The 24,606-nt window shown below is 35.6% G+C and overlaps 3 protein-coding genes across 5 annotated transcripts; 2 read left to right on the forward strand and 1 right to left on the reverse strand.

Annotated features, from left to right (window-relative positions):
- Window positions 1-656: 656 nt before the first annotated feature.
- On the forward strand, window positions 657-3,720 carry si:ch73-248e21.7 (mucin-5AC). Its single transcript, XM_052131312.1, has 2 exons — window positions 657-954; window positions 1,397-3,720. Exon 2 carries the CDS (start codon window positions 1,681-1,683, stop codon window positions 3,052-3,054), a length of 1,374 nt encoding a protein of 457 aa, XP_051987272.1. The 5' UTR covers window positions 657-954; window positions 1,397-1,680; the 3' UTR covers window positions 3,055-3,720.
- Window positions 3,721-4,067: 347 nt separating this feature from the next.
- tspan4b (tetraspanin 4b) lies at window positions 4,068-10,239 on the forward strand. The gene is made up of 8 exons (XM_052133132.1): window positions 4,068-4,573; window positions 5,521-5,590; window positions 6,282-6,473; window positions 6,885-6,959; window positions 7,081-7,176; window positions 7,249-7,362; window positions 9,474-9,557; window positions 9,657-10,239. The coding sequence occupies exons 2-8, from the start codon at window positions 5,522-5,524 to the stop codon at window positions 9,723-9,725; spliced, it is 699 nt and encodes a 232-aa protein (XP_051989092.1). The 5' UTR covers window positions 4,068-4,573; window position 5,521; the 3' UTR covers window positions 9,726-10,239.
- Window positions 10,240-10,241: 2 nt separating this feature from the next.
- LOC127648453 (bcl-2-like protein 12) lies at window positions 10,242-18,445 on the reverse strand. Of its 3 annotated transcripts, none has more exons than XM_052133128.1 (8): window positions 18,206-18,445; window positions 13,931-14,105; window positions 12,755-13,022; window positions 12,314-12,527; window positions 11,977-12,093; window positions 11,004-11,077; window positions 10,526-10,783; window positions 10,242-10,389 (listed from the first exon to the last, which is right to left on the reverse strand). In XM_052133128.1, exons 2-8 carry the CDS (start codon window positions 14,101-14,103, stop codon window positions 10,348-10,350), a joined length of 1,146 nt encoding a protein of 381 aa, XP_051989088.1. In that variant the 5' UTR covers window positions 14,104-14,105; window positions 18,206-18,445; the 3' UTR covers window positions 10,242-10,347. The 3 variants fall into 3 exon arrangements, with proteins under 3 accessions (XP_051989088.1, XP_051989090.1, XP_051989091.1); XM_052133130.1 differs by having other exon boundaries at window positions 13,931-14,124; XM_052133131.1 differs by having other exon boundaries at window positions 18,341-18,407.
- Between the last annotated feature and the right edge of the window lie 6,161 nt (window positions 18,446-24,606).

Genomic DNA, 24,606 nt, shown 5'->3' on the forward strand with positions numbered 1-24,606 from the left:
AAACGCATTTTTGTAAATCTCACAGTGTTGTCTTATGTGGGACTTTGTTAACAATATCTTGAATAAGTTAAATAAAATATATATTGATAATAAAATGGTGTAAAGTGATGGTATTTCTAAAGTTCTGAACCATAGCGAAGCAGTTTTCTGTTGTTGTTACCTATTTCGGAGGAAAGCGGGAGAGACAAACAAGTCAGAAAGAAGGTGTTTTATGCTCAGAAAAAGGAAATGATACTGATAAGTATTGTTTTCTGCTGAAGCAAAAGTGCAACAAAGGGACTTCACAAAGAAAAAAAACTTGATATTATGTATTGTATAAAAATGCACTGTTAAGAAGAAACTTTTCTATTTAAAGTTGCAATTAAGAGTACAATTAGAAAATGCTGTATAAACATTGCTTATATTATATATTTAGATGTTCAGATAGGGTGAAGTATTAGAAGGCAAGATATATATATATATCTAGGCTGAATATCAGATCCTTTTAAGCAAGCTTCACTTGAGACACAAATTTTCACACCTTTTATGTTACAAGTACCTCCACCCTACATACAGTATATCATGCACTCATGCATGTACACACTCAAACACACACACTTGCACATAGACAATTATCAGTTAAGTTGTGCAGACATAAGCAGAGATAATACCCGCAAACGTGCCAACACACAGTGTCAACAGAGCATAGAGTTCCCATTAGAGTCTAGCTTCTCTTTTTCTCAGCCTCAGAAAGCAGAAAATTATTTAGAAGCTCTTTGCTTTATTGCAACTACTAATCTTTCAACTGTAGCCTCTGTTAGGCTCTGAAACAGGGTATGTAGGAGTGTGTGAGCGAGAATAAGAGAAATTAACAGGATATAGGTGTTATCTACATGTGCGAGTGTGCAGTGTTTCACATGTGCAGTTAAGTCTTGGTGGTCGGAGTTTGCAGTGAGTTTACACAGAGATATGAAGGTAAGTGGCAACCTCACATATTCCTCAAGAGACCAAACTGGGCAAAATTCGTAACCAAGGTAGTATGTGGCTGCAATGTTAAAAATGTTTAAGGACAGGTAGATCACAGAAAGAAAGAGTAAGAGTTTTAAACTGCTAAGAGTGATATTAATGCCACACTGCCACTTGAATCATATTCTAACAATTTTGTAAACTGATATTTGAACTGTAATAAGGTGGATGCATTAATGTAGAGATGATGTAGCCTACATCTGCTCTTATTGGAAATTAATTCTAAATGCAAGAAATTGATGTGCCTTATCATGCAGTTTTATCAAGTTGCACGAGTCTTTAAGAAACTCAAAGCTGGATAAAAGTATTAAAATAATTAATAGTGTTAATTGGGTGACTAACTATCTTTTTTCTACTTTTTTTACTGTGCCACATGTTAATGTCAATGAAGCTGAAATCTCTCATGCTACATTGAAAGAGAGAAAAGGGGAAGAACAGGGCTGTGTAAAACTTTCCGTCCTAGTTTCATGCAAGAATACCCCAGCAGAACGACGGTAACTATGCAAGAGCATAAGAACCTGAAGATGAATTTATGAAAGCTTCAGCCAACAGCTTTAATTTCCCGTTGTAGAGCCACAAAAGTGGACAAGACAATATCTGCTTTCATTATCTTATTAAGACTGAGATCGCAATATAAAGTTTTCCTTCAGTGACATTTCAGCCAATGTTTACATCATGAGGCTAGCTTTTAGCAATTTGCTGCTGTCACTTGCTCTTGGACTCTGTTTCATGTTCATTCATGCACAAGAGCAAAATGAGACAGACACAAATGCCACCACTACATTGTTGAATAAAGAGAATGTGGATACAACCTTAAGTCCTCAAGGCACCATTGAAGTAACACCTGAAAATATTGTCACTGAATTACCTATGACACCAGATCCTGATTATTTAGTCTCCACACTTGACCATCAAATGACCACCATTCATGAAGTAAAATCAACAGTTGAGGCTTCTACACCACTCATTACTGACACTGAACAAACAACAACTCAAACAACTCAAACAACACCAAGATCTGTTTCTGAAGGAATAACTGCTCAAGGACAACACACCACAATGGCCTTGGAGTCAATGGAAGCAAGCACCACTACTGTGCCTGTTTCGATAAAAAAAGGTGGGACTGCACCAATAACTTCAGAATACCTGACAAGCACAGGTTCGTATGAAACAACTGTTGGATTTACTACTTCTGAGTTGACCAGTGCTACGAAACACAGAGATGATCTCACCACAGCAATGGTTGCCTTGACTCCAGCATCAACGGTACTAAGCTCCACACCCACCACTTTAAAACCGCTTGCAGAAGGGACTGAGCCCCCGCCCATCATGTCCAGCCCAGAGGACACCACATTCCTTACCGTTACCACAAAAACCTCTACTAGAATCTCTCATGACATTCTTGAACTTCCTCACTCGCAGTTAGAAGATGACTCAGTCTCCACCCATTTAACACCTACCACCATTGGTGGATATGTCAAACACAGCATTTTGCCCACACAGATCAGCTGGTTATTAATACTAATAATAGTATTAAGTGTAATCATTCTTTGTGTGCTGTTAGTGGCATTGCTTATGTTTGTCCAACGCCGAAAGAAAATTGCCTCACGTAAGTTTGGCCCAGGGTACGTGAATGGACAAAATAAACGGTCCATGAAGAAGAAAGGGGCGGAGGATGATGCATGGGCAGGGCCTGTGAATCTGGAGGCTGGAGATAAAGTGGAATGTGATGGAGTAGTACAGGGGGGTCTGCTGTCTGATGAGGGGAGAGAGGATGGAGATGATCTGGTGCTCAGTACATTTGCTGCCATTGAATCAGGTGACACACCTATCGGTGGAGTGGGTGGGGAAGGAACCAAAGAGGTAAAGAAATGGGAGGAGCAGGAGCCTCTGCTTTACATAGATGAGAATGTGGAGGAAGACAACAAGGAAAAAGCAGTGGCAGAGAAACAGAGACAGAAAGGAGATGAGAACAATGGACAACTGGCTGTGAGAGAAATTAAGGATTTGAATGGAGGAGAAACATTCTGTCTCACCACAGCTGTTTAAAATAGTTTGTCCATAGAACTCACTTTTAAATATAGATTTATTAGGATTTACTTTTTGATTACTTCATGTCATGTCTTGATTACTTTGTGTCATAAAGAAGGACTTTAATTCAGCAAAATAATGGTGCCATGTTAAACTTCTGTTTTACTCTTGTCTACATTCCTTAATCAAAATATAGACTTTCCATTGCTACCAGATTATTCACACTTTGCAATCAAGTTAATCTAAAGAAAATACAAATTAAATAAAAACAAATCAACATTTTCTACAGTGACCAAAATTATTGAAAAAAAAATAAAATAAAATAATTACACAAAAAAATGAAAAGACTTGGAAAATATTAGCACTTCCTAAAACCATGTTTTAGTATTTTGTATCTTTCAGGTCTGGTATGTGGAACATATTTGTATTTTCTTTATGTTAACATATTTTGGAATAAATTAAGTATTATTTGAAACAAACTGCATAGTTGGCCCTATTTATTTATTTGCCATTGCTATATGTATTTGAACTGAACAACCACATCATTTAGGGTCACTCTTTTCCACTTAAAAGAGGAATTTCATAACAAGAGATTTTTAGATCTGCTTGAAAATTTCAGTTATTAAAAAAAAAGAAAGAAAGAAATTACATTGTCATATTACACTGGTTAAAAGTAACTTAAGTCCATAAATCTCAAAAATCTTTCGCTTCTATTCACTTACCTCAATAAATACAGTTACATATTTCATTATCAAAAGGTGTATTTGTGATATGTCTCTAAAGGGTATATGTGTGTTTAATAGACTGAAAATGTAAAGAATAAATATAAAGACACACACAGAGGACAGCAAAACCTCTGTGTGTCTGCTGCCCGGCTTATATTTTTAACACATCCATCAGAATTGTTTAGTCATAGGCAGGGAAAGAGGGAGGGAGAATCATCAAGGGGAGGAGATCTTGGAAAATAATGGATTATCTGGAGACTAGCGGGAAGAGGAGGAGAGAGGGAAAGAGAGAGAGGGGAGGGCTGATAACTACATCTGGAAGTTATTTGGAACAAGAGAATGCGAGGAAAATAGCTGAAAAGATATAGTGTGAAGATTGAGGGGGACAGAAAAGCACTAACAAGCAAACAAATACTTTTACATTCATTTTGTTCCCTAAAAAAAGAAAAAGAACATTTTGGATCTATAAGAGGAATCCTGGAGAGAAATGAAAGGAGTCTGAAGGAGTAGAAAAGAAAGAAAAAAGAAAGGGAAGCAGCTTGTGAGAAATATTGTATCCCACAAAACTGCAAGACCAATATTTAAAGTTCACTTAAGTGTTTGTGATTTTGTTGCACCTTATGAAGCGTGATCACCAATCAAACTGGAGGAACAGCATATGAATAAATAAAGTAAGAGCTCAGGAACTTTATCATTACGAAACAACAAAAAGACAATACAAGAACCTTTGGATTTAGGACAAAGTGAAAACTGAAATCTATTCCTGGAAGTTAATACCTGTCAGTCTCTTTGTGGTCTCCATCTAATTAAAGGTAAAGCAACTAAGTCTCTTTGCTTCTTACTTGATGTAAATCATGGAGATAAAAACAAAGATCGCAATACTCTTTATGAACTGAAATCACATCTCTCATTCAGACAATTGAAATCTCTGATGTTGAAGCAGACCAGAGAAAACAATGAGCAATCGATTCTCTGTCATCAATAAATATCTCAAGAAATGTTAATTGGTATAAGACATTGAGGTCAGAGAATTATTGTTTTTTTTTTATTACTCAAATAATTGTTCATTCTGGAGCTTCATCATGGAGAAGACGCTAAGCTGATTTTACTTTTTATAAATATTTTGAAATCACAAGAAATGTGAGACAGTGCTTTCATTTCAGTAGTGAAGGTAGGAGGTTTCTGTGTGATCTCATATCTGAAGAACTCCATTTTAATTCACACATACATGTGGTCTCACTTTACAGACTATTACTGGCATTCAAATTTAATCAGAAAATAATACTGTACATGTGCTGCCCAACTTTGAGGCAGTTTATATGTTTACATTTTTGCCTCATAATTCTGCAGTCACATGTGGACCACATTCAGTCGAACACAATGGGCATTTTTATGGGTAAAATAACCACTAACATGATTATGATACGGTATTTGACATTAACAGATTTTTATAAAGAAATGGTACATATTAATCTATATTAATTAATATAGACTTCCACTATATTCTGTGAGTTTAAAGAATAAAAGAAGGCTCTTAGTAGGCAAATTTTTTAAACATGGAAAATAATGACTGTAGAGTTAATGCTATCAGCAGTACACACAAGGGTGGTTTCTTCCTGTCTGGAAGCAGCACTTCCTCTCCATGCAAGTGTTCAGTGTGAAAGTTTGCACATGTTAAAAGCACACACAAAAACACACTGGCTTTACATTTTATATTGCCATTTGGTGACCCTGTTCCTGTCTATCTTGTTGAATGCAGAATGTCTGTGTCACGAAGTTGCCTCTGCTGTGTGAAGTACCTCATGTTTGTCTTCAACCTCATCTTTTGGGTTTGTACGAATTCCTTTACTGTTTTAGGGTTCTGTCAAATATCAATTTGTCAGATTGCTGATCCATGTTCAGCTTTAAAGGGGTAGTTCATCCAAACATCCATCCATAATTTACTCACCTTTCAACCTGTCTGACTGACTTTCTTCAGTGGAGTATAAAAGTAAGTGGGATGTCTATGCTGCTCTTTTCCACATAATATAAGTAGTCCAGGGGTATAGTTTGAATGTGCACAAGCTTGAAAGAGATTTGAACAAATCACACTATGAACAGATAATAGGATGTTGATATCATCTGTTTCCCAAAATTCAAACCACTGCTCCCTGTGGCTGAAGCTGGAAGTGCTGTTAAATTGTAAATGACTGAAAACAGTAAACAGGAATGCATATTATCTTAACCCAACCCCCAATCCTAAATCTTACAGTCAGTGGAATAACATTTTAATTTGAGAGCAAAAAACCTTCAAATTGTAATTTTCATCTCTTAGTAGAATGCCTATGTATATGTAATATGGGTATTTAAATATGTCCAGAATATGTATATTAATACTTAAGTATAGTACCACAAACTATTATAGTTTCATTTATGTCACGTGGGCCTACACTTGACCCTCAGAATCACTTAAATTACTCAACACTGCTGTGGAATCACTTAAATGAGCATGCTGGTGTTTTTACCTGTTTGTTTGTGCAGTTGGGAGGGTGTGGCTTATTTGGTGTTGGGGTGTGGCTCGCATTCACACAATCAGAGTTCTCATCTCTTCCGCTGTCCTTCCCTTCACTCTCTGCTGCCAACCTATTGCTTGTTGCTGGAGGTGTCACCATGGTGACAGGGTTTCTTGGATGCCTTGGTGCTCTGAAAGAGCAGAGATGTCTATTGATGACAGTAAGTTACATGAATCTTTACAGATTCCATTTGATTACAATTGCACAATATTTAAATAAAAAATCTGATAAATAAAAAGAAATGTAATTACTTGCTCTTCCCCTGAAAATAATATTATTTTACACTTTTATTTTATCACTTGGGCAGCATGGGCTATTGGATTATGTTAACTAATAGTCAGATAGTAAACTCACATTAAGCATTCACTTCTGTTCATATAAATTCCCGATGGACAATATAAGGAGCCCTCCTACTTTTTTTCTTGTTGAATATCCTGTTTTACACATAAATATGTTACATTTTAGAAGTAAAACTTAGTTGTGAATAGGGTTTCATGTTGAACTTATATGATATACACTTGCAATGACATACAGTATGTAGATTGTGCTCTAAAAGTTCTTTCTTGTGCAGTTTTTTGTGATCCTCTTGTTCCTAGTCCTGACCGAAGTGACTCTGATTGTGATTTTGAGTGTCTATCATAAAGAGGTGAGAGTCTCTGAGAACATCTGAGACATGATGCAAATATTTGAGCCTTTTCTTTCAGGACAACACTTTGCCTTCTACTTCCTGTTTATCAGCCTCCCTTTCTCTCATGTTATATCCATAGTTGGACATGATAGCGAAGGACAACCTAAAAGAGGGAATGAAAGACTACAATTCAAACGAAGGGCTGAAAAAATCTTGGGACAACATGCAGAGAATTGTGAGTTAGTAGTTACACACTATGTGAAGGCTGAGATTCTTGAATGTAAATCATGGTTTCTGTCTCTTTCAGTTCAAGTGTTGTGGTGTGAGCAACCATACTGACTGGCACAACAATACGTTCAATGATGAACCTCCACATTCATGCTGCAGGGATAGTACTGGACCCTGTCATCGATGGGAAGAGGTCAGATAACTGGGGTCATGTTGTCAATCAAGTATCACACATTCCTACTTTCCACCATCTATTCATGAATGTTACCACATGCTTATGAAACACAAAGGCCATAACAAACCCTTCTAAAAACCTTATGACCCTTCTAACTTCTCACATATGTTAATGGTCTTTTTTGCATATCTCTCTAGAATACTTGATAGACCTTATTCACACTAGCACTATTTTAATGGGAATGACATCGAGGCTGTGAGGGATGGACTTACATATTTTCAATGGCACGAAAGGTATAAAGCTTCTTTATCACATCTGATTTTCCACAACTCATGTTGTCTGGAGTTTTTTGTATACTGAATGCTCTTAGAAAGATATTGTTTTCAACGTTTTGTCTGCAGAATGATCCAAAAACTCTTTAAACTGCAGTACAGCCCATTGAAGTGACAGTACATATTTCCCTCACAGCCTTGTTGTCATTCCCATAAAAAAATATAAGATGGTGCTGCTGTGAATAAGGTCTACTGTGACTGGTCAGATATTTTTATACAATATCCAGTATTAATTACTGTATTACTTTTAAGTACAAAAGAAGTGACACATTACATTTTAAAATCTTGTAATCAGATTACAGTTATTGACTTTCAATTAAGTTAAGTACTTTTAAGGACATTTCTTGAATTACATATATTTTCTAAAACAAAAAAATATTCAACATACATGTATTTAGTAGTGCTGAGTGTATGACTCGCGTGTGACAATGAATTCGGAAATACAGACATTCTTTTTAATTCGTTGAGTGGGAAAAAACATCTGTGCATAGTGTTTTTAAAAGTAAATTAAAAGTACTGTGATAACTTTTTCAATAAATTCAGCAATCTGGTGAAAATTTTATAGAAATAATTTGTAATTTGTAGTGAAATATTTGTATTTTTATTGATTAACTTACCCAACACTGGTAATGTCTGGTAAACTTTATAATTTATTGTTGTCCACAAACAATTTTCGATATAGCAGGGCTAGTTTTGTGTCAGTCTGTGGTCTCTTTGTTCTCACATAAATAATAATAATTAAAAAAATGCAAACTCAAATGAACATTTCATTCAGGGTACAACAGGACTAAAGGCTCCCTGGAGTAATAGTCTCCTTTGATAAAATTTTCTTCCAAAACACTAAATAGCAACAAAAACTACCACTGGACTTTCCTAAACACCTGTTTGTCACTATAGAACGCAAAAATGTCCTGATCCATGAGATCATTGCTTGTAATGTCTAAAGGTTGATTTTGAGGCAATTTCAAATAATATTTCATATGGTTTTAAATATGAAACATTTACACAGCTAATGAATATCCTGGAAATGATCACATTTATTTTGAGACAAAATACTAATTTTTCATTTTCAATATTGTGATTATATACTGTATAAATGTTTCAATAACTGTCCACTAAGTGAAAGGATAGTATTTGGGGTAAAAAAAAAAAAAAAAAAGCCCCTATTAAACACAATGTTTTTCTTAAGTGTGGTGAACAGATTTGTTTTGAGAAATGTTCAAAGTGGGCTCACATTGGCTAATCCAATCAGAATGGAGATTCATTTGTTTATAGAATACATGAGATGTAATGAAATGTCAAATGCGATGTGGTTATTTTGAATAAGCATTTTCTTAATTTGTAAAAATAAATCTTGCGGTCTCAAAAGTATTTGCATAAGTTGACCAATTGTGCCCTATAGGCAAGGTAAGCCATTCTTTTAACACAAATTATGTTGCTCCATCAAAATTAAATAAAAAGAAATGAATTTCTTGAATCTTGATACACTTTGTAACCACATATGCCACTCATTTTCCTTAAGGTGTGCCTTTAACTCTGTTGTACCCTATATTTATTCATATATTTGGTAAATACCTCTATAAAAAGCAGGATAATATAGCATCAGTTGGTCCTTCTCAAAAAAAAAATAAACCACATCAGAGTGATTCAAGACCTTGATCACCTGTCAAGGTTTATTTTGCGATAGTGACTGGCTGGCCGACTGTACGTTATCCCTTACTTGTTTGGTTCATGTAATACTTTAATATTGCCACTTTTTATTTGTTCATTCATATATTTTCGTTTATTGTATTATAGCCCTGCTATGAGAAGGCCAAGAACTGGCTCCTTGCTAACATCACCTCAGTCCTGGGCTTTGGTATCTGCATTGGAATCGTTCAGGTACTTTCAAACCGATAAACTAGTGTAGAAATGAGACTGATCATTAAATGAGTTTGAACATTGTGTTCTTTGAAATGTAAAGCCATTTTCTCCCTCCAGATTCTTGCTTTGGTGTTCTCCATGCTGATGTACTGCCAAATCTTACGAGCAGAAAAATACATGGACTGATCCTTCCTTTGCCCCATTTTTCCAGGGACTCTTTGTAACACAATTATGAATATGTAATGAATGTTTAACCAAAGATAAACTGGGCATGATATGCATGTGCACATAAATTACAACGGTGCACTTTTACCTAGGTAAAATCAAAACAATTAATGTGTATTTACAAAAAGAAGATGAAGGAATCATGATTATACAGTGAATGTATACTGTAGGTGGAGAATGTAAATGTATTATTGCGCACTTTGTTAAATACCCTTATAACTGCTTTAACTTGTGATCAAGGTGATTATCCAATAACAGAAATTAGGTGTTTATAAATGTTCAAGAGATGCCACTGCCAAATTGGTGATTTGTTTAAATGATTTGTTCTACTATATTAATATATTCTAAGGTAATTACAACTGGATAAGAATAGAACAACAGCATCAGATGTTTGGCATCATGTATTTTGGTATAAAACGTCACATAAAAACAACAACAACAAAAAACATGAAAGTATAAAAAAGAAATCCATCTGCAGAGAAACTTCATTATCAGTAGTGTCATTTCCTTTGGTTTTCTTTTCCTCATAGAAGTCAAGCTACATGATCCAAAATTCACATAAAAAATTCTAAGGTGGCTGAGGTCAATCATACTCCAGGACATCATCAATCTGTGCAATGTTACCCTGTGAAGGAAAGGAACAGTTTACTTGACAATTCTGCCACCTGCTGGAAGACAATAGCAGGAATTTACAAGGCAACATATTGTATTGATAGTCATTGATGCTAACACAATTTAAAAAATGTAAAACAACTGCTCACCCATCCTCCATGACTCCTCACCCACGGGGCAAAGCTCTCCATGTAGCGTTCAGTATACCCCGTCAAACGCTGAACTCCAGTTGCTGTGACGACTCGCCGAGACACATCCATAGTGATGGCAAGGCGGCGCAGTGTAGGGCTAACAGGTGCAGGAAGGGGAGGTTCTTCACTCTGACTGGCACATGTGTCGAGGAGTTTGGCAAAGGATGGGTAGGAAATCCGGGTAAGGGTGGACCGAAGGAAAGAGTTGGTATTTATCTGAACCAATAAACAACAATTATTATAATTTTTTTTTAATAATTAAAAAAATCAATTCAATTGACACAAGATTAATCATTTTTATGTAAAGAAATTTGTTTCTGCTTGCTTTTAGAATCAAGCATACTCCATATCATAACAGGAAGTGTTCAAAAAAAGATTTTCATCAAAGACATTTAAAACTCAGCAGCAAACTTCTAGAAAGATCAGGGATCATTACCTTTTCATTTATAGCATCCCCCTCTGCAGTCAATATCTGAACTAGCTGTTGAACCACAACCTCTTTGTGTTTGTCTGTGAACAAAATGAAGAGGTGTTAACTTACAATACACAAGTGAAAAAAACCTTCACAACCTTCACAAATTCTTTACAGACACAGCAGAGTGAATCTTCCGAAAACATGTCTAGGTCAAATTTCACTGTTGATTTTTGAATTTCAAAGATTTCTGCATTTTTTTATTTTTTACATTAAGCCCAATTTTTCCAAAATGCACATAACTGTAAAGCTAAAATAAATTTAGCTTTTATTTACCCCCTCCCCCACCCCCCCTTTTTGGCATGCCCAATTCCCAATGTGCGCTATGTCCTTGTGGTGGTGTAGTTGCCTCCGCGTCTGAGACAGTCAATCCACGGATCCTATCACGTGGCTTGTTGAGCGCGTTACTGCAGAGTGAGTGTGTAGGCATCCACGCACAACTCACCATTCGCCCCACCGAGTATGAGAACCACATTATGTTCACCACAAGCAGGTTAACCTAATGTGACTCTACCCACCCTAGCAACTGGGTCAATTGGTTGCTTAGGAAGCCTGACTGGTTCATTATGGATTTCTCATTAAATATCATCATTCAAATAAGTAGGCCTCATTTTCTCCAAGCAAATTAAATTTTTCCTTTGATTTTTGGGGTGAAATATGACTTAAATAAGACATATTATTGACAGGTTTTGTGAAATTCACATAACATAATGTGACTGTGCTAGTATTAGTGTTTCAGTGTTTAATATAACAGTGTTTATAATATTTAGTATTTAACTGACACATATTGCACTGCTCTTCCTTTAATATTTCCTTTAAAATGTTTACCTCTTTATGTGAAACAATGGAGTTGGTATCTACTGCACACATCATTATTCAAATAATCTGTAGGAGAGAAACTAATGTTTTTTTCAGGAGTACAACCATTTACATTTACCTTTGGGTGCACATGGCACAGGCTCTGGTTTAATGGGAGATTTCTTTTTCACACTATGTTTCTGTGCAATTCTGTCCAGAGTTTCTGCCACACCATCATAGAATTCAGGAGGATGTGCTGGAAGATAATTAAAGATAACAATAATATTACTGATACAATATTAAGTCACATCATATCCATATTTAATTATAGGTAGAATAACAGAATCTGAGGCACAACAAAGGCTCAACTCAATAAAGACACTTGTGACAGTGCCTCCTGGGGTCTCTTGGTTTACCTTTGATTTGTATTGCATTGCACTAAATCAATCGCAAACCCTTTTATATCTGAAACTTACAAGGTGAATCAGCCGGTTTGGCAGGTTCTGGAAAACTTGCATCATCTCTTAAATGGAGTGTGGCTGGGCGCTGAGGACGAGGCTCTTCTTTTTTAAATGTCACTTTTTTGAGTATATCAGATATTTTAATTTTTTTCTTCTTTTTCTTATTTTTGTCCACTGGCTTTCTGTTGCCCTCCTCTTCAGATGCAGAAGATGGAGATAATCTCTCTTCCTAAGAGAAAATGATTCAACTACATTAACAAATTCTCAACAGCAAAACAAAACAAACTGTCATGAGAGAAGTGAAATACAGGCATTTTTGGGCTCCTTGAAAAATTATAACACTATTAATTTATAAATGAGCTTTGATGTCAATGCAAATGTTCTGGAGCAGGAGCAGTTTTCACTCTCTAGAGGTAGTTTAATCTCTAGTCAACAGATTCAGATATGTGTTTTTACCTCAGATTTCCTGGGTAAACTACTTGCTCCATTTGTGGATGCCTTGTCCGAGTGGCCTGACTGACTCTGTTTCTCCAGGGTGTTGTTTTGAGTCTGGTCACCACTGGTGTCTTTCTTAGCACGGTGGATCATGGATGAACGCGGCCTCAGCCTTCTTTTTAGTAGATTTTTAAATCCATGTTTCTTCTCCTCCACGGCACTAATCTCCTCATCCAAAGAGTCCCATACATCAGTTGCATCTTTCTTCATCTTCTCCTTTTGAGCAGCACTAATAAAAGAAAATGTGTTTGAGGGTGACATAGAAATTTATGAGAGGCAGAAAACGTATAAAGCTTGCGAGAGGGACATTATTTTAAAGGAATACTGTAGTTAACGGCAAATGAAAATTCTGTCATTATTTACTCACCCTCATGTTGTTCCAAACCCATATGACATTTTTTTTTTCTTATGTGGAACACAAAAGAAACATTTCAATGAATAGCTAGGTCCAACTTTTCAGGGAACGCTCTCATGAATGTGACTGAAAATATTCCTTCAATTTCGGGTTGTTTCTCAGCAAAAACATATGCCTTCAGATGACTTGGAATATGATGCACAAGTCAAATGGAAATCTTTCTGATACTTTTGGGTGCTCTTTTAAGGTTTGCAATGTGGCACCATCAACTGCCAATATATTAAATGATAGGATGAATATGAATTTATTTGTTTTCTTTTGTATTGCTCAAGAGAAATAAAGTCATACTTGTTTAGAGCGACATGAGGGTGAGTAAATTATGATAGAATTTTCATTTTTAGTGGATTTTTCCTTGGGTGGACATTTTTGTATATTATTGTTGCGATAGATTTTGAGAAAATGGACACCAAAAATTTATTTTGGTACTGTGTTGGGTCACCACTTGAGAGGTCCAATGTAAAATCTGGGTCCTGAAGCAAAACCAGATCAGAACCACTGGTCTAAATCAACTTTTTAAACTGCTTTAGGCCAACATCTCTGGTTTAGGTTAGAAAGATAATCATCATCTAAAACATGGATTTTCTATTTGTTTAGGTGCTGTCTTGTTTATGCTTTTCAGGTTCTGTAATATTTGCATGATTACTTTGATGTGGCGTCATTTTAGTATTGTTATATAATACCAGTGTTTTATTCTATCAGCATCAATTCCTTATTTGTGTCACCTGTATTTGTTTGGGTCCTTGTATTCTCCTCCTATCCTTCCAGGCCGCTCTCCAGGAGGTATAGAGAGCGATTTACGCAGGAAAGACTTCAGTACCAACCGTGTCTCTGCTTTTATTTCCAGGAGAGAGATGGAGGGAGCAGGGGAAGCAGGCCTCACCCCCATGTTTGCCATCGCTAAGACAGAGAGAGAGAACTAAAACTTTTCAAAATGTGCGGAGAGCTTCATATTACACAACACTACAAAATACCTCTCCACAATTCCATTGTTCTGCTTTTAAAAATTCCACAGTTTCCATCAGCTTACCAGTAGGGCCTTAAAGGAATAGTTTAAAAATGCTCTTATCGTTTACTAACCCTCATGTTATCCCAGATGTGTAGGACTTGCTTTCTTTTGCTGAACACAAATCAAGATTTTTAGAAGATTAGCTTAGCTCAATAGGTCCATATAATGAAAGTGAATGGTGATCAGCACTTTAAAGCTCTAAAAAGCACAAGGTAGCATAAAAGTAATCCAAAAGACTCCAGTAGTTTAGCCTGTGTCTTCTGAAGCTATCTAATCTGTGATTGGGTGAAAACAGACCAAAATGTAACTCCTTTTCATTATAGACATTGATATCAACAGACTCCTTGACAATCAGGATTTCAAGCTCAATTACACTTCCTATTGCTTGACACATGGGCAGAGTGCTAGATGGTGCCATTAGTCATATGGATTACTTTTATGCTGTGTTATGCTTTTTGGAGCTTTAAAGTTCAGGTCACCATTCACTTTCATTGTGAGGACCAACAGAGCTGACAAATTCTTCTAAAAATCTTCATTTGTGTTCAGCAGAAGAAATAAATTCATACACATCTTTGATGGCAAGAGGGAGAGTAAATGATGAAAGAATTGTATTTTACATTTACATTTATGCATTTGGCAGATGCTTTTATCCAAAGCCACTTACAGTGCACTTATTACAGGGACAATTCCCTCGGAGCAACATGGAGTTAAGTGCCTTGCTCAAGGACACAATGGTGGTGGCCGTGGGGATCAAAACAGCGACCTTCTGATTAACAGTTATGTGTTTTAGCCCACTATGCCACCACCACATTTTGGATTAAATATTCCTTTAAACCTATATCAGTACAGATGATTCGTTGCAGATCAAGGTGCACTCATTATGTTTGGTCTTCAGTGGAAAAGTCTTACATAATCTATCCATCCAGACATTTTTTTCAATTTTAACAGAGGTAATTGAGTTTTGCAAGAAAATGAAAGTTTATCAACATTGACACAGACAAGCCATTTCTCTCTCATACACACACAGACACAAATTAACAGCTGGAAGTTCCAGTCTGTTGACATCTTAGTCATTTTACAAAAGTCATTAACAAAGAAAAACTGATGTGAAAATGGTTATTAAGCATTCTTTCGTTACAATAATATCACTGTGAGCAAATCCTTATAACTCACCCCTCCACTACAGGCTATTAAGTATGCAACGTAATTTATCAAGTAAGGCAGTTTCACAACTCAGACATGATCCTGCCATTCTTGAGAAAAATGTCAGAAGAGCTGACTCTAGTGTTCAATATCAAAAGAAAAAGTTTTTCATGTATCTGTTTTGTTAACTTGCCTCCCTGGCCTGTTTGGCTAAGGAAAGAGTTAATCTTCCTATCCTGACATAACATATTAAATGTAAGACTCTAGATCATGTGGGCCTTGATAGCTCAGTGATTATTGACACTGACTACCATCCCTGGAGTAGCATGTTTGAATCCAGGGCATGCTGAGTGACTCCAGCCAGGTCTCCTAAGAAACCAAATTGGCCTAGTTGCTAGCGAGGGTAAAGTCATATGGGGTAACCTCCTCGTGGTCACTATAATGTGGTTCTCACTCTTGGTGGGGCACGGGGTGAGTTGTGCATGGATGCTGCGGAGAATAGCGTGAAACCTCCACATGCACTACGTCTCCGTACTATGCTAAACTACAACACTAATTTTGTTCAAGTGTGAAAATATGATGTTGTGTGCGTAATAATAACATATTTAAAAGACTCTAACACTAGCTGCCACCCATTACTGTTCCAAAAGTACACACTTATCGAATCCCTTATGTTAAGACGTTATACGACTAAAACAAAATTCCAAACTGCTTCCAATGGCGACATTTAAGCCTGGATTTCACAATTGGGAAATCACCCTCTCCCCGCTTCTGTTCATTGTGGCATGTTTGACTTACACTCAAAGGTCCAGTACAAGAGAGGAATTTTCTGCATTTCAAAATCATGTCAGATTGATGACAGATTTTTTTTGTCCAGACTTGATTGGGATTTAGATGACAAATTATGGCATGTTGCTCTGTATGATTATGTAATATGAGATTGCCATTGATTCTGTGCTATGCTTATTTTTATTTTCATTTTGCCCAGTCATACAAGAAGAAACTAAATTTTACACTATCAGGTGACTGTGGCTCCCAGTTCTGTTTTGATCCACTAACCACACATGGATGCAACTCTTATATTGTTCCTCTGTCCAGATCTTTGTGGTTATCTAGCTTGTCTGTGGGGATCTAGATTTAAGTAACTTTACAGAACTAGGCTAAACAATCTATGATATGGTTAGAGAAGTATGATATTTGGGTGCCCATGGACACACCATTGTGTAAACTGAAAAATCACAGTTTGTACTAAACTCATAATCGATGAATCAAATTATTTTTGATCAGAAACATGTATGTGTATATATATATATATATATATATATATATATATATATATATATATATATATATATATATATACATACATACATGGTTGAGGATTAACAAATACATATAATGAGATTACGTATTTGAAATACAAAATATAAGTAACTGTACTCCACTACAGTTTTAATTTAAATAACTGGTAATTAGAATAAAGTTACAGTCAAAAAGTATTTTGATTAATGAAGAGATTACTTCACATTCTATTGTCATTTGTTTCATTTAATATTTAGTCCTTTCAGATGGAAAACATTTATAAATATTAATGATGTGATCCAAAGTGTATTTGAACAGCGGTGAAACACTTTCTTATAATGCGTTACATTCATACGAGCAGACAGAGAAGTACATTTGAAGTAAGTTTGGAGCAGAAGAAATAGAAATAAACCTTGTGTAAATTGTCAGCTTTACGCTCAGCTAAAATACTATTTCTAGCCATTTTACATGCACATGTTACCAGACACAATCATATATTTGTTATCAAGACCATTCACCATCATTATTTCTTTTTTCGAGTAAGAGCTTTGATAGTAGGGCAAAAATCATATTCTTTATAATAATTTGTGTATTGTTTTCCTGTAAAAATATCTGAAATTCCTTAAAACAAGATCAACTTGATTTATCTTGTTTTAGAAACAACACTGCATAAGATATTTAGGGTTTTCAGAGAATGTATTTTTAACATGTGTATTTTGTCTTACTGTACTGGCAGAATTTTATAGTCAAAACAAATGAAAAAATAAACCAGTGCTGAAGAAGTAATCCAAAGTATTTAGAATACATTACTGACTTGGAGTAATATAATGGAGTACATTACAAATTACATTTTACAGAATGTATTCTGTAATCTGTGGTGGAATACATTTCAAAAGTAACCCTCCCAATCCAGTATATATATATATATATATATATATATATATATATATATATATAGGCTATAAAGCAAAAATTGTGGTTACAATAAGTCACTTGGAAGTGGAAGGAAATGGGTCACGTTCATACACATTCAAATCCACACTGTTTTAAAAGTACAGCTAGAAGGCATAAACAATACGTATTAACATTAATTTAGTGTGATAAAATGCTTACCCAATCTTATCTGTGTAAAGAATATCCAATAAAAGGCCTGACAACACAACCTGTAACCTTGTGTTAATGTATCACACTTAAATCATGTAATGTTTACATCTTGTTGCTACACTTTTGCAAGTGTGTATTAAACTTTAATGGCCTGGCCCCATTGACTTCAATTGTAAGCTGCTACAGTAACAGTGTAATATTTGCCTTTTTTTTTCAATAAAGATTTATTAAAGAATAATTTCTGTTATAATCAACAGTATGTCACAAATACCTTTGATTGAGCTTCCGATACAAGGTTCAGTTCAAGAACAACCATTCATTGAAGAATAAAGTTCAGACATGAATGTAATATTCCCCATAAACTACAGCCTGGGATCTCACTATTATTTACTTAGACAAAATCTGTCTTACAAATGTTCTCTCGCAAAGTACTTTTTCATACCTGTTCAGTGTCACCTCGACGTCCGTCCAATAAATCAGCAGCTGATCGTCGCGATACGTGTAAACAAAACGCAACAAAAACGCATCGATAAAGTCACACTTATTCAAATACAGACACTAACAAAACATAGAATACCTCCACTAGCGACTGTGCCGAACTTCTCTAGCTCAACAGCGTCAGACGACCGGAGTTAGCAGCGAATCCAGTCAGACTCTATAGAGATGATTCATAGCTGTGGAGTAGATACTACAAATCTCGATACCGGTAAAGCTTCCCTAGTACCGGTTTCACTACTTCAAAATAGTCCAACCTGTGGAATGCTCGTATGACGTTGTGCGCATGTCACTGAGAGTCAAACACGCCATTTTCTTAAGGATAGTATCGAGTGTCCCAATATGCCCTAATGGGAGATATAATAAACGAGTTACAGTGCATTAAATATATTCTTGTGTGACTTAAATGCAAATCAATGAAGTGTTTTGCATTTCTGTACATTAAAAAATAAATAAAACAAATCACCCAAAATATGTATTTCACCAAAGAAGGTTTATTTACAGAAATAAATAACAATACAACATTTATAAGTCATACTGGTAATGGTTGCTACTTTTAATAATAGCACAAAAAAATAATCATGTCAATACTGATGTAGAGAAAGGTTCTTCACGTGGAGAACATTTGTCCCCCCTCAGCCACCCCCAAATCCCGTCCAGCGTCATCTTTAAATCAGACACTGGTACAAGGATTGGGAGAGACAGAGAAAGACGGTCTGGGACACAGGGAAGCATAGTATAGGAACATATTTTGAAATCAAAAGTGTGTGTTGGAGTAGTTTGAATTAACATTGGTAGTAAGGTAATTCATTAGACAAAAACCTAAAAAAATAGAAAAGAAAGCTGACTTGGGTTTAATATTAGCTATTAAAATAAGAGAGACCAAGTGAGAAGACAGACAACTGAGGAATTCATGAGAGAGCCTAGAACAGAAAATACAATGAGAGATTACAGAGCATATCAATTCATATTCTGCATGACGAACCAGTTGAAGTTCTTCTCTTCTCCGCTCAATTTCCAAATATAACGATGTTTTTGCAACATTAAGAAATTGTAGGTATACAGAATGTCAGAATTATCTTACAGAACGAAATTTAAATGAAACCTGAAGTTACCAAAAAAAGAGCTACTCAGCAGCAACACCATCCATGTAATCCAATGTTGGCAAACTCTCAAGCCCTGACTTTATAGTCCTGCGATTGCACTTCTGACATTTCAAGTAGCTATCTTTTTTCTTCTGTGAAGCTCCTTCTGCTCTCTCATGTCTTACCTCAGAGTTATTTCCTCTTTAGCAGAGATGATATGCTCTGCACCCTCCTTCACTTGCTCTCTTCATCTTGTCTGACTTTATTTAGCTGTGCGCTCTCTTCTTCCTGCCTGGTACCCTCTGACCTGTCCTGACTGCTTGTCCCTCTCCTCACTCTGCAGTCCCTCTATCTATCCCTTGCTCGTCCACCCTATCTGCATGAAATCACTGTTCTGCTGACTGTGAGCCAATAGGGAGCAACAAAGCTGGGTGAGGCACTTCCTCTGTGACAGGAAACCAGCAAACAACTCTCAGAGAGACGCACACTCGCAAACACACACACACATACAAAGATTTGGTGGACTCTAAATGTTCAAAATGCAGAGCCACCACTCTCTGAAATTGTATAAGAAAGCTAGTGGTCAATAAGCTGGTATTTTTTTATTAAATGGCTGTGAATTGTTTTAATTGTAAGGATGACTTTGGGTATACTGAGTTATAGGATAAACTATAGTTTATTTTCTCTGCATTTTTGTCATTAGATTTTTTTAAACACAGAGTATAAGACCCCCTGTGACTTTACTTTTGTGGTAAAATTGTACCTAGACACATGTACTTGTACTGTTCTCAACCTTCAAATTTCTGAATAAAATTTGAAGTTGCTAATGTATCAACAATAGTAAAAACATATGGGAATTTGTGTCTGTTACATGTTGTTCCAAGGAACATTGCATGAGAAACTTAGGATGTGTTTATCCACTTGAGATCCAGAGGCCAAGACTGTGTGGAAAAAGGGCAAGAGATGAACAGATAGAGGGAGGGGTAGAGATGGAGCGATGAGTCTGAGGGAGGGGACCCCATATTCACAGAGACTAGATAAAGCATGCTGTGATTAGGGACTGGAGGCCTGTGGGAATAGGGGAGACGTGACTATTACAGTGACCTCTGTTCATAACAGATCATATTGCGTGCTTGTGCCCTTTCTGTCTCCACAGCTCGTTAACAATGGCCTTAATCAAACTCATCAAGTGTACTGCTCCGGAAATCCCACATATGGGCAGATCTAACTCACTCTGGCCTTTCAGTGTATCTGTTCCAGTTTCTAGGACAAACAATGCAGAGACAAACAAATTTGGTGGCATTCCACAAGGTCTGATTAATCCCGTTCTTGGTTTATATTCAAATGGATGGCCATATTAAGGTCAGAAATTAAAGGGGATTTGGGGGCAAAAATGACATTGAAAGCCACACAAATGCCCAAAAATCTGCCCCCGTAATGAATAACTCGGTGTTTCATTTGTTACAGTGGATATATTTCTTAATATTTTATTTATATTTAGTCAACCCAAAAATATGCTATATGTGGTATCCTCTAATTTAACTGATTTGATTCAAGACAAATACATTATGCAACATCATTGAATCAATCTAAATACATTAGGAAACTCCAACATAACAAATTTGTATAGGTTAGGTCAGGTATAAACACTAAATCCTCAAGGTAAAAATTGCAAGTTACTATCAAATGTGACATCTAAATATGCAGATTGAGAATGTAAGTTAATGAACTGATTAAACTTGACATAAAAGCATGATATTTTTTATGTTTGGAAAATTATTTCCCAGTAAATGCATGGAGGGCATCTGTTGCTCCTTAAAAGAAAAGTCGATTTCTGAAACTACACTATGTAGACCTAATGTATACAGGATATTTCTTAATTGTTTTTATCTTGAGAGATAAAAACAGATACTCTATCTTTTGACAAGTTATTTTTAGCTCTTGTGCTGTATAACTCCTGTACTCTGCCTGTATTTGAGCCCCTGTGAGCATAACTGTGTCAGAGGATTATTTTCAATGGGTGTGGTAATGAGACTAACAAAAACAGGAAATCCACCAGCACACAGGCAGGAAATGCCACTGTTCAGTGACAGTAATCAGTAAACAAGTCCCAAACGGCAGCTAGTGAACCAATCCACCATTACTTAAGAAAAAAATTACATATGATACGGGGAAATAGAGATAAACAGAATGATAGAAGTAGGCTTTGGGAGGTGCTCTGACACTGGAAAAAAAAAAAGTCAACCTAAGAATGTGCTTCATGTAGTTATATACTGGTAAATTAACTGGATTGATTTAAGTCAAAAATAAGATTTAACACGTCTGAATCAACCAGAATACATTAGGTTACACCAGGAAAAATAGTTTTAAGGGAAATATCAGGTATACTGTAAATAGCTCCTTAAAGTGACAGGTACAGTGAAGGTAAGATTGGGAATAAATACCAACTATGCATGACTGAGTGAGGAGGGAAAACACACACACACTGATGCAAGTTGTTCCTTTTCACCTTAATATTTTTATTTCAATGTTGAGTTATTACACAAAAGGGTTTGCACTAAAATGTTCACAATTCTAATGATAAATATAATAACATTCATAACTCTTTCATATGCACACACACACACACACACACACACACACACACACACACACACACACACACACACACACACACACACACACATTCAAACACAACTACTGTGAAATTCAGGGTCATGGGATCTGACAGAAAAAGAAAAATAAATAGGAATGTTACAGTGGTGAAATAAAGGTATAATCAAAATCACAGTATGTCCATTTAACAATTTACAGTAGCTTAACATCAGTATATTACACTTGATTGGTCGTATGTTTGATTGTCTTAGCAGCCTTTTTCAATGACATAGTTTGATTGTCCATTGCTAAAATTAAATTAATGTACAGTTTGATCATTATTAGCTATGTTGTGCACTTGATTGATTGTTGTTGCTTTGCTCAAGTTTAAGCTTGATTATCTCTGTTTATTCCACGTCAATGCTATATTATCACTGACTAGTTTATGTCCTTGAACAACTTAAATAAATTCAAACCACATACCCAACATTTTCCATGCCATCACTGTCCAATATCTACATATGTAGTTTTAAAACACCCTCATGCTGGTCACATGTAGCTATCCACACTGATTTTAGCTACACATCAATTATAGAACTACATTTTTAGCTACATGGGGGAGGGTGTTGTCCTTTACTTTAAAGGGATAGTTCACCATTCTCTCATCATTTACTAACCCTCATGCTGTCCCAGATGTGCATGACTTTCTTTCTTCAGTAGAACACAAACAAAGATTTTTAGAAGAATATCTCAGCTCTGTAGATCAACTGAATACAAGTTAATGGTGATCAGAAATGTGTAGCTCCAAAAATCACATAAAGAAAACATAAAAGTAATCCATATGACTCCAGTGATTAAATCCATATCAGAAACAGATCAAAATTCTATTTGTTTTTTACTCTAAATCTCCACTTTCACATCTGAAAGTCAAATGTGGCGCCTGTTTAGTTTCACTTTCATATCTGAATGTGAAAGTTAAAGTGGAGAATAAGAGTAAAAAAAGGACTTAAATATTGTTATTTTCAAGAAGAGCTGAGAAAGTCTTCTAAAAATCCTTGTTTGTGTTCTGCTAAAGAAAGCAAGATATACACATTTGGAATGGCATGAGGGTGAGTCAGTTATTATTATTATTATTATTATTAATAGGGTGAGATCATTTTCATTTTGGGGTGAACTATCCCTTTAACAAACTCTGCTCAAACCTAATGCACTCTTTTACCACCAATAGCTGAGAAAGATAACTAGATAAGTTTGAGCTGTCCTCAGGCATGGTGCTGTTAACTATGCCTCTTTAAATGTGCAGGGCAAAAGAACATGAAGTGTTCTGTAACACTTAATAATAACTACATGGTATAAAGTATTTGAAAAGCATTAGTTTGTAGTTAATTGATCATTTATAAATGAATGTTCCTACATTATTAATAGATTAATAAGATGCATATAAATAGTATGTTATTTATTTATATTCACTTTAGCAAATTATATATTATTGTTTAATAAGTTCATACATAGGCAGTTTGATAAGGGTTTTTTTATCCTTAGTAAACAACTTGTTAATCTTACCTAACTGATGTAATTTAGTTGATGCAAACCAGTGGTAAATAAGTTTATGAGAACATTAAGAAAGCATAAATGCATAGTTAATAAAGATATTACATATGTAATGAACTGGATACACATTTCTGCTTAATTAATGTGTTATTATTGTTTTAGGAACCTTTGCTATTAAATAAATATATGCTTAATAAAGGTCATAATAAAGCACTTACTAATGGCTCACTAAGCATATTGTTTGACCTAATCTAAAGTGAGAACTAGGCCTATATATGTCTAAATAAACATTTATTAACATGGTTAAAATTAAGTGATGGCCAGCTTGCCCGAGGCCAGCTTGAGAGTTTGGCCCTTTCAGGCCAGTACTGCGTTGTCACTAAATCTTTTCTGTTGATCTTGTTAATGTGTTGCCTGATTATTAAACCACAGTTTCAGATTCAGCTGTGAAGATGTATCCACCTTTTTCACACTCGGTTTTGGAATACGGAAGTAAGTGTTTGCAGGGTAAACTTCAACAGCGGTGAATGGAGCTGATTGGGAGACCACAGCAAATATTATTTTCACTTAGAAAGTTTCTCCAAGAGCAAAAGAAAAACAAGCAATTCTAGGGTAACATCACACCGAGCATTATGTTATAAACTTACACTCAATATTAAAAAATATATATCATATAAAAATGTTTGCAAGATTTACGCTGCTAAATAAGTCTGTGAAAAAGGTCTATTGAAGCACTTTATTTGAAAAAGAATTTCATTTGATGAACTCTTTATGAATTCATTTGATAATTTTTTAAACATGTAAAAAAAAAATATATATTTTTTTATGCCTTGTAAACTTAAACATTTACATTTATCAAGTAATAGAAGTTGTTGATGAATTGAATATCTAATTTTGCTCATTGAAACTTGTCATCAAAGTGGTGATTTGACAAAAACGGTTTTCTATGAGGGACAAATGTGTCTTCCTGAAGAGGGCGCCTTCCGGCCTGAATCCAGAAAGCGGAATTCTTCGTTGATCAGCATTCAAATCATAGGACATTTGTACATGAAATACTATTTTACATAATATGCCCTATTCAGTAACCACAAACTGGCTGTGTCTCGTTAAAGAGGTT

This window comes from Xyrauchen texanus, chromosome 8 (assembly GCF_025860055.1).
Source record: "Xyrauchen texanus isolate HMW12.3.18 chromosome 8, RBS_HiC_50CHRs, whole genome shotgun sequence".
In the NCBI taxonomy this organism is placed as follows: domain Eukaryota; kingdom Metazoa; phylum Chordata; class Actinopteri; order Cypriniformes; family Catostomidae; genus Xyrauchen; species Xyrauchen texanus.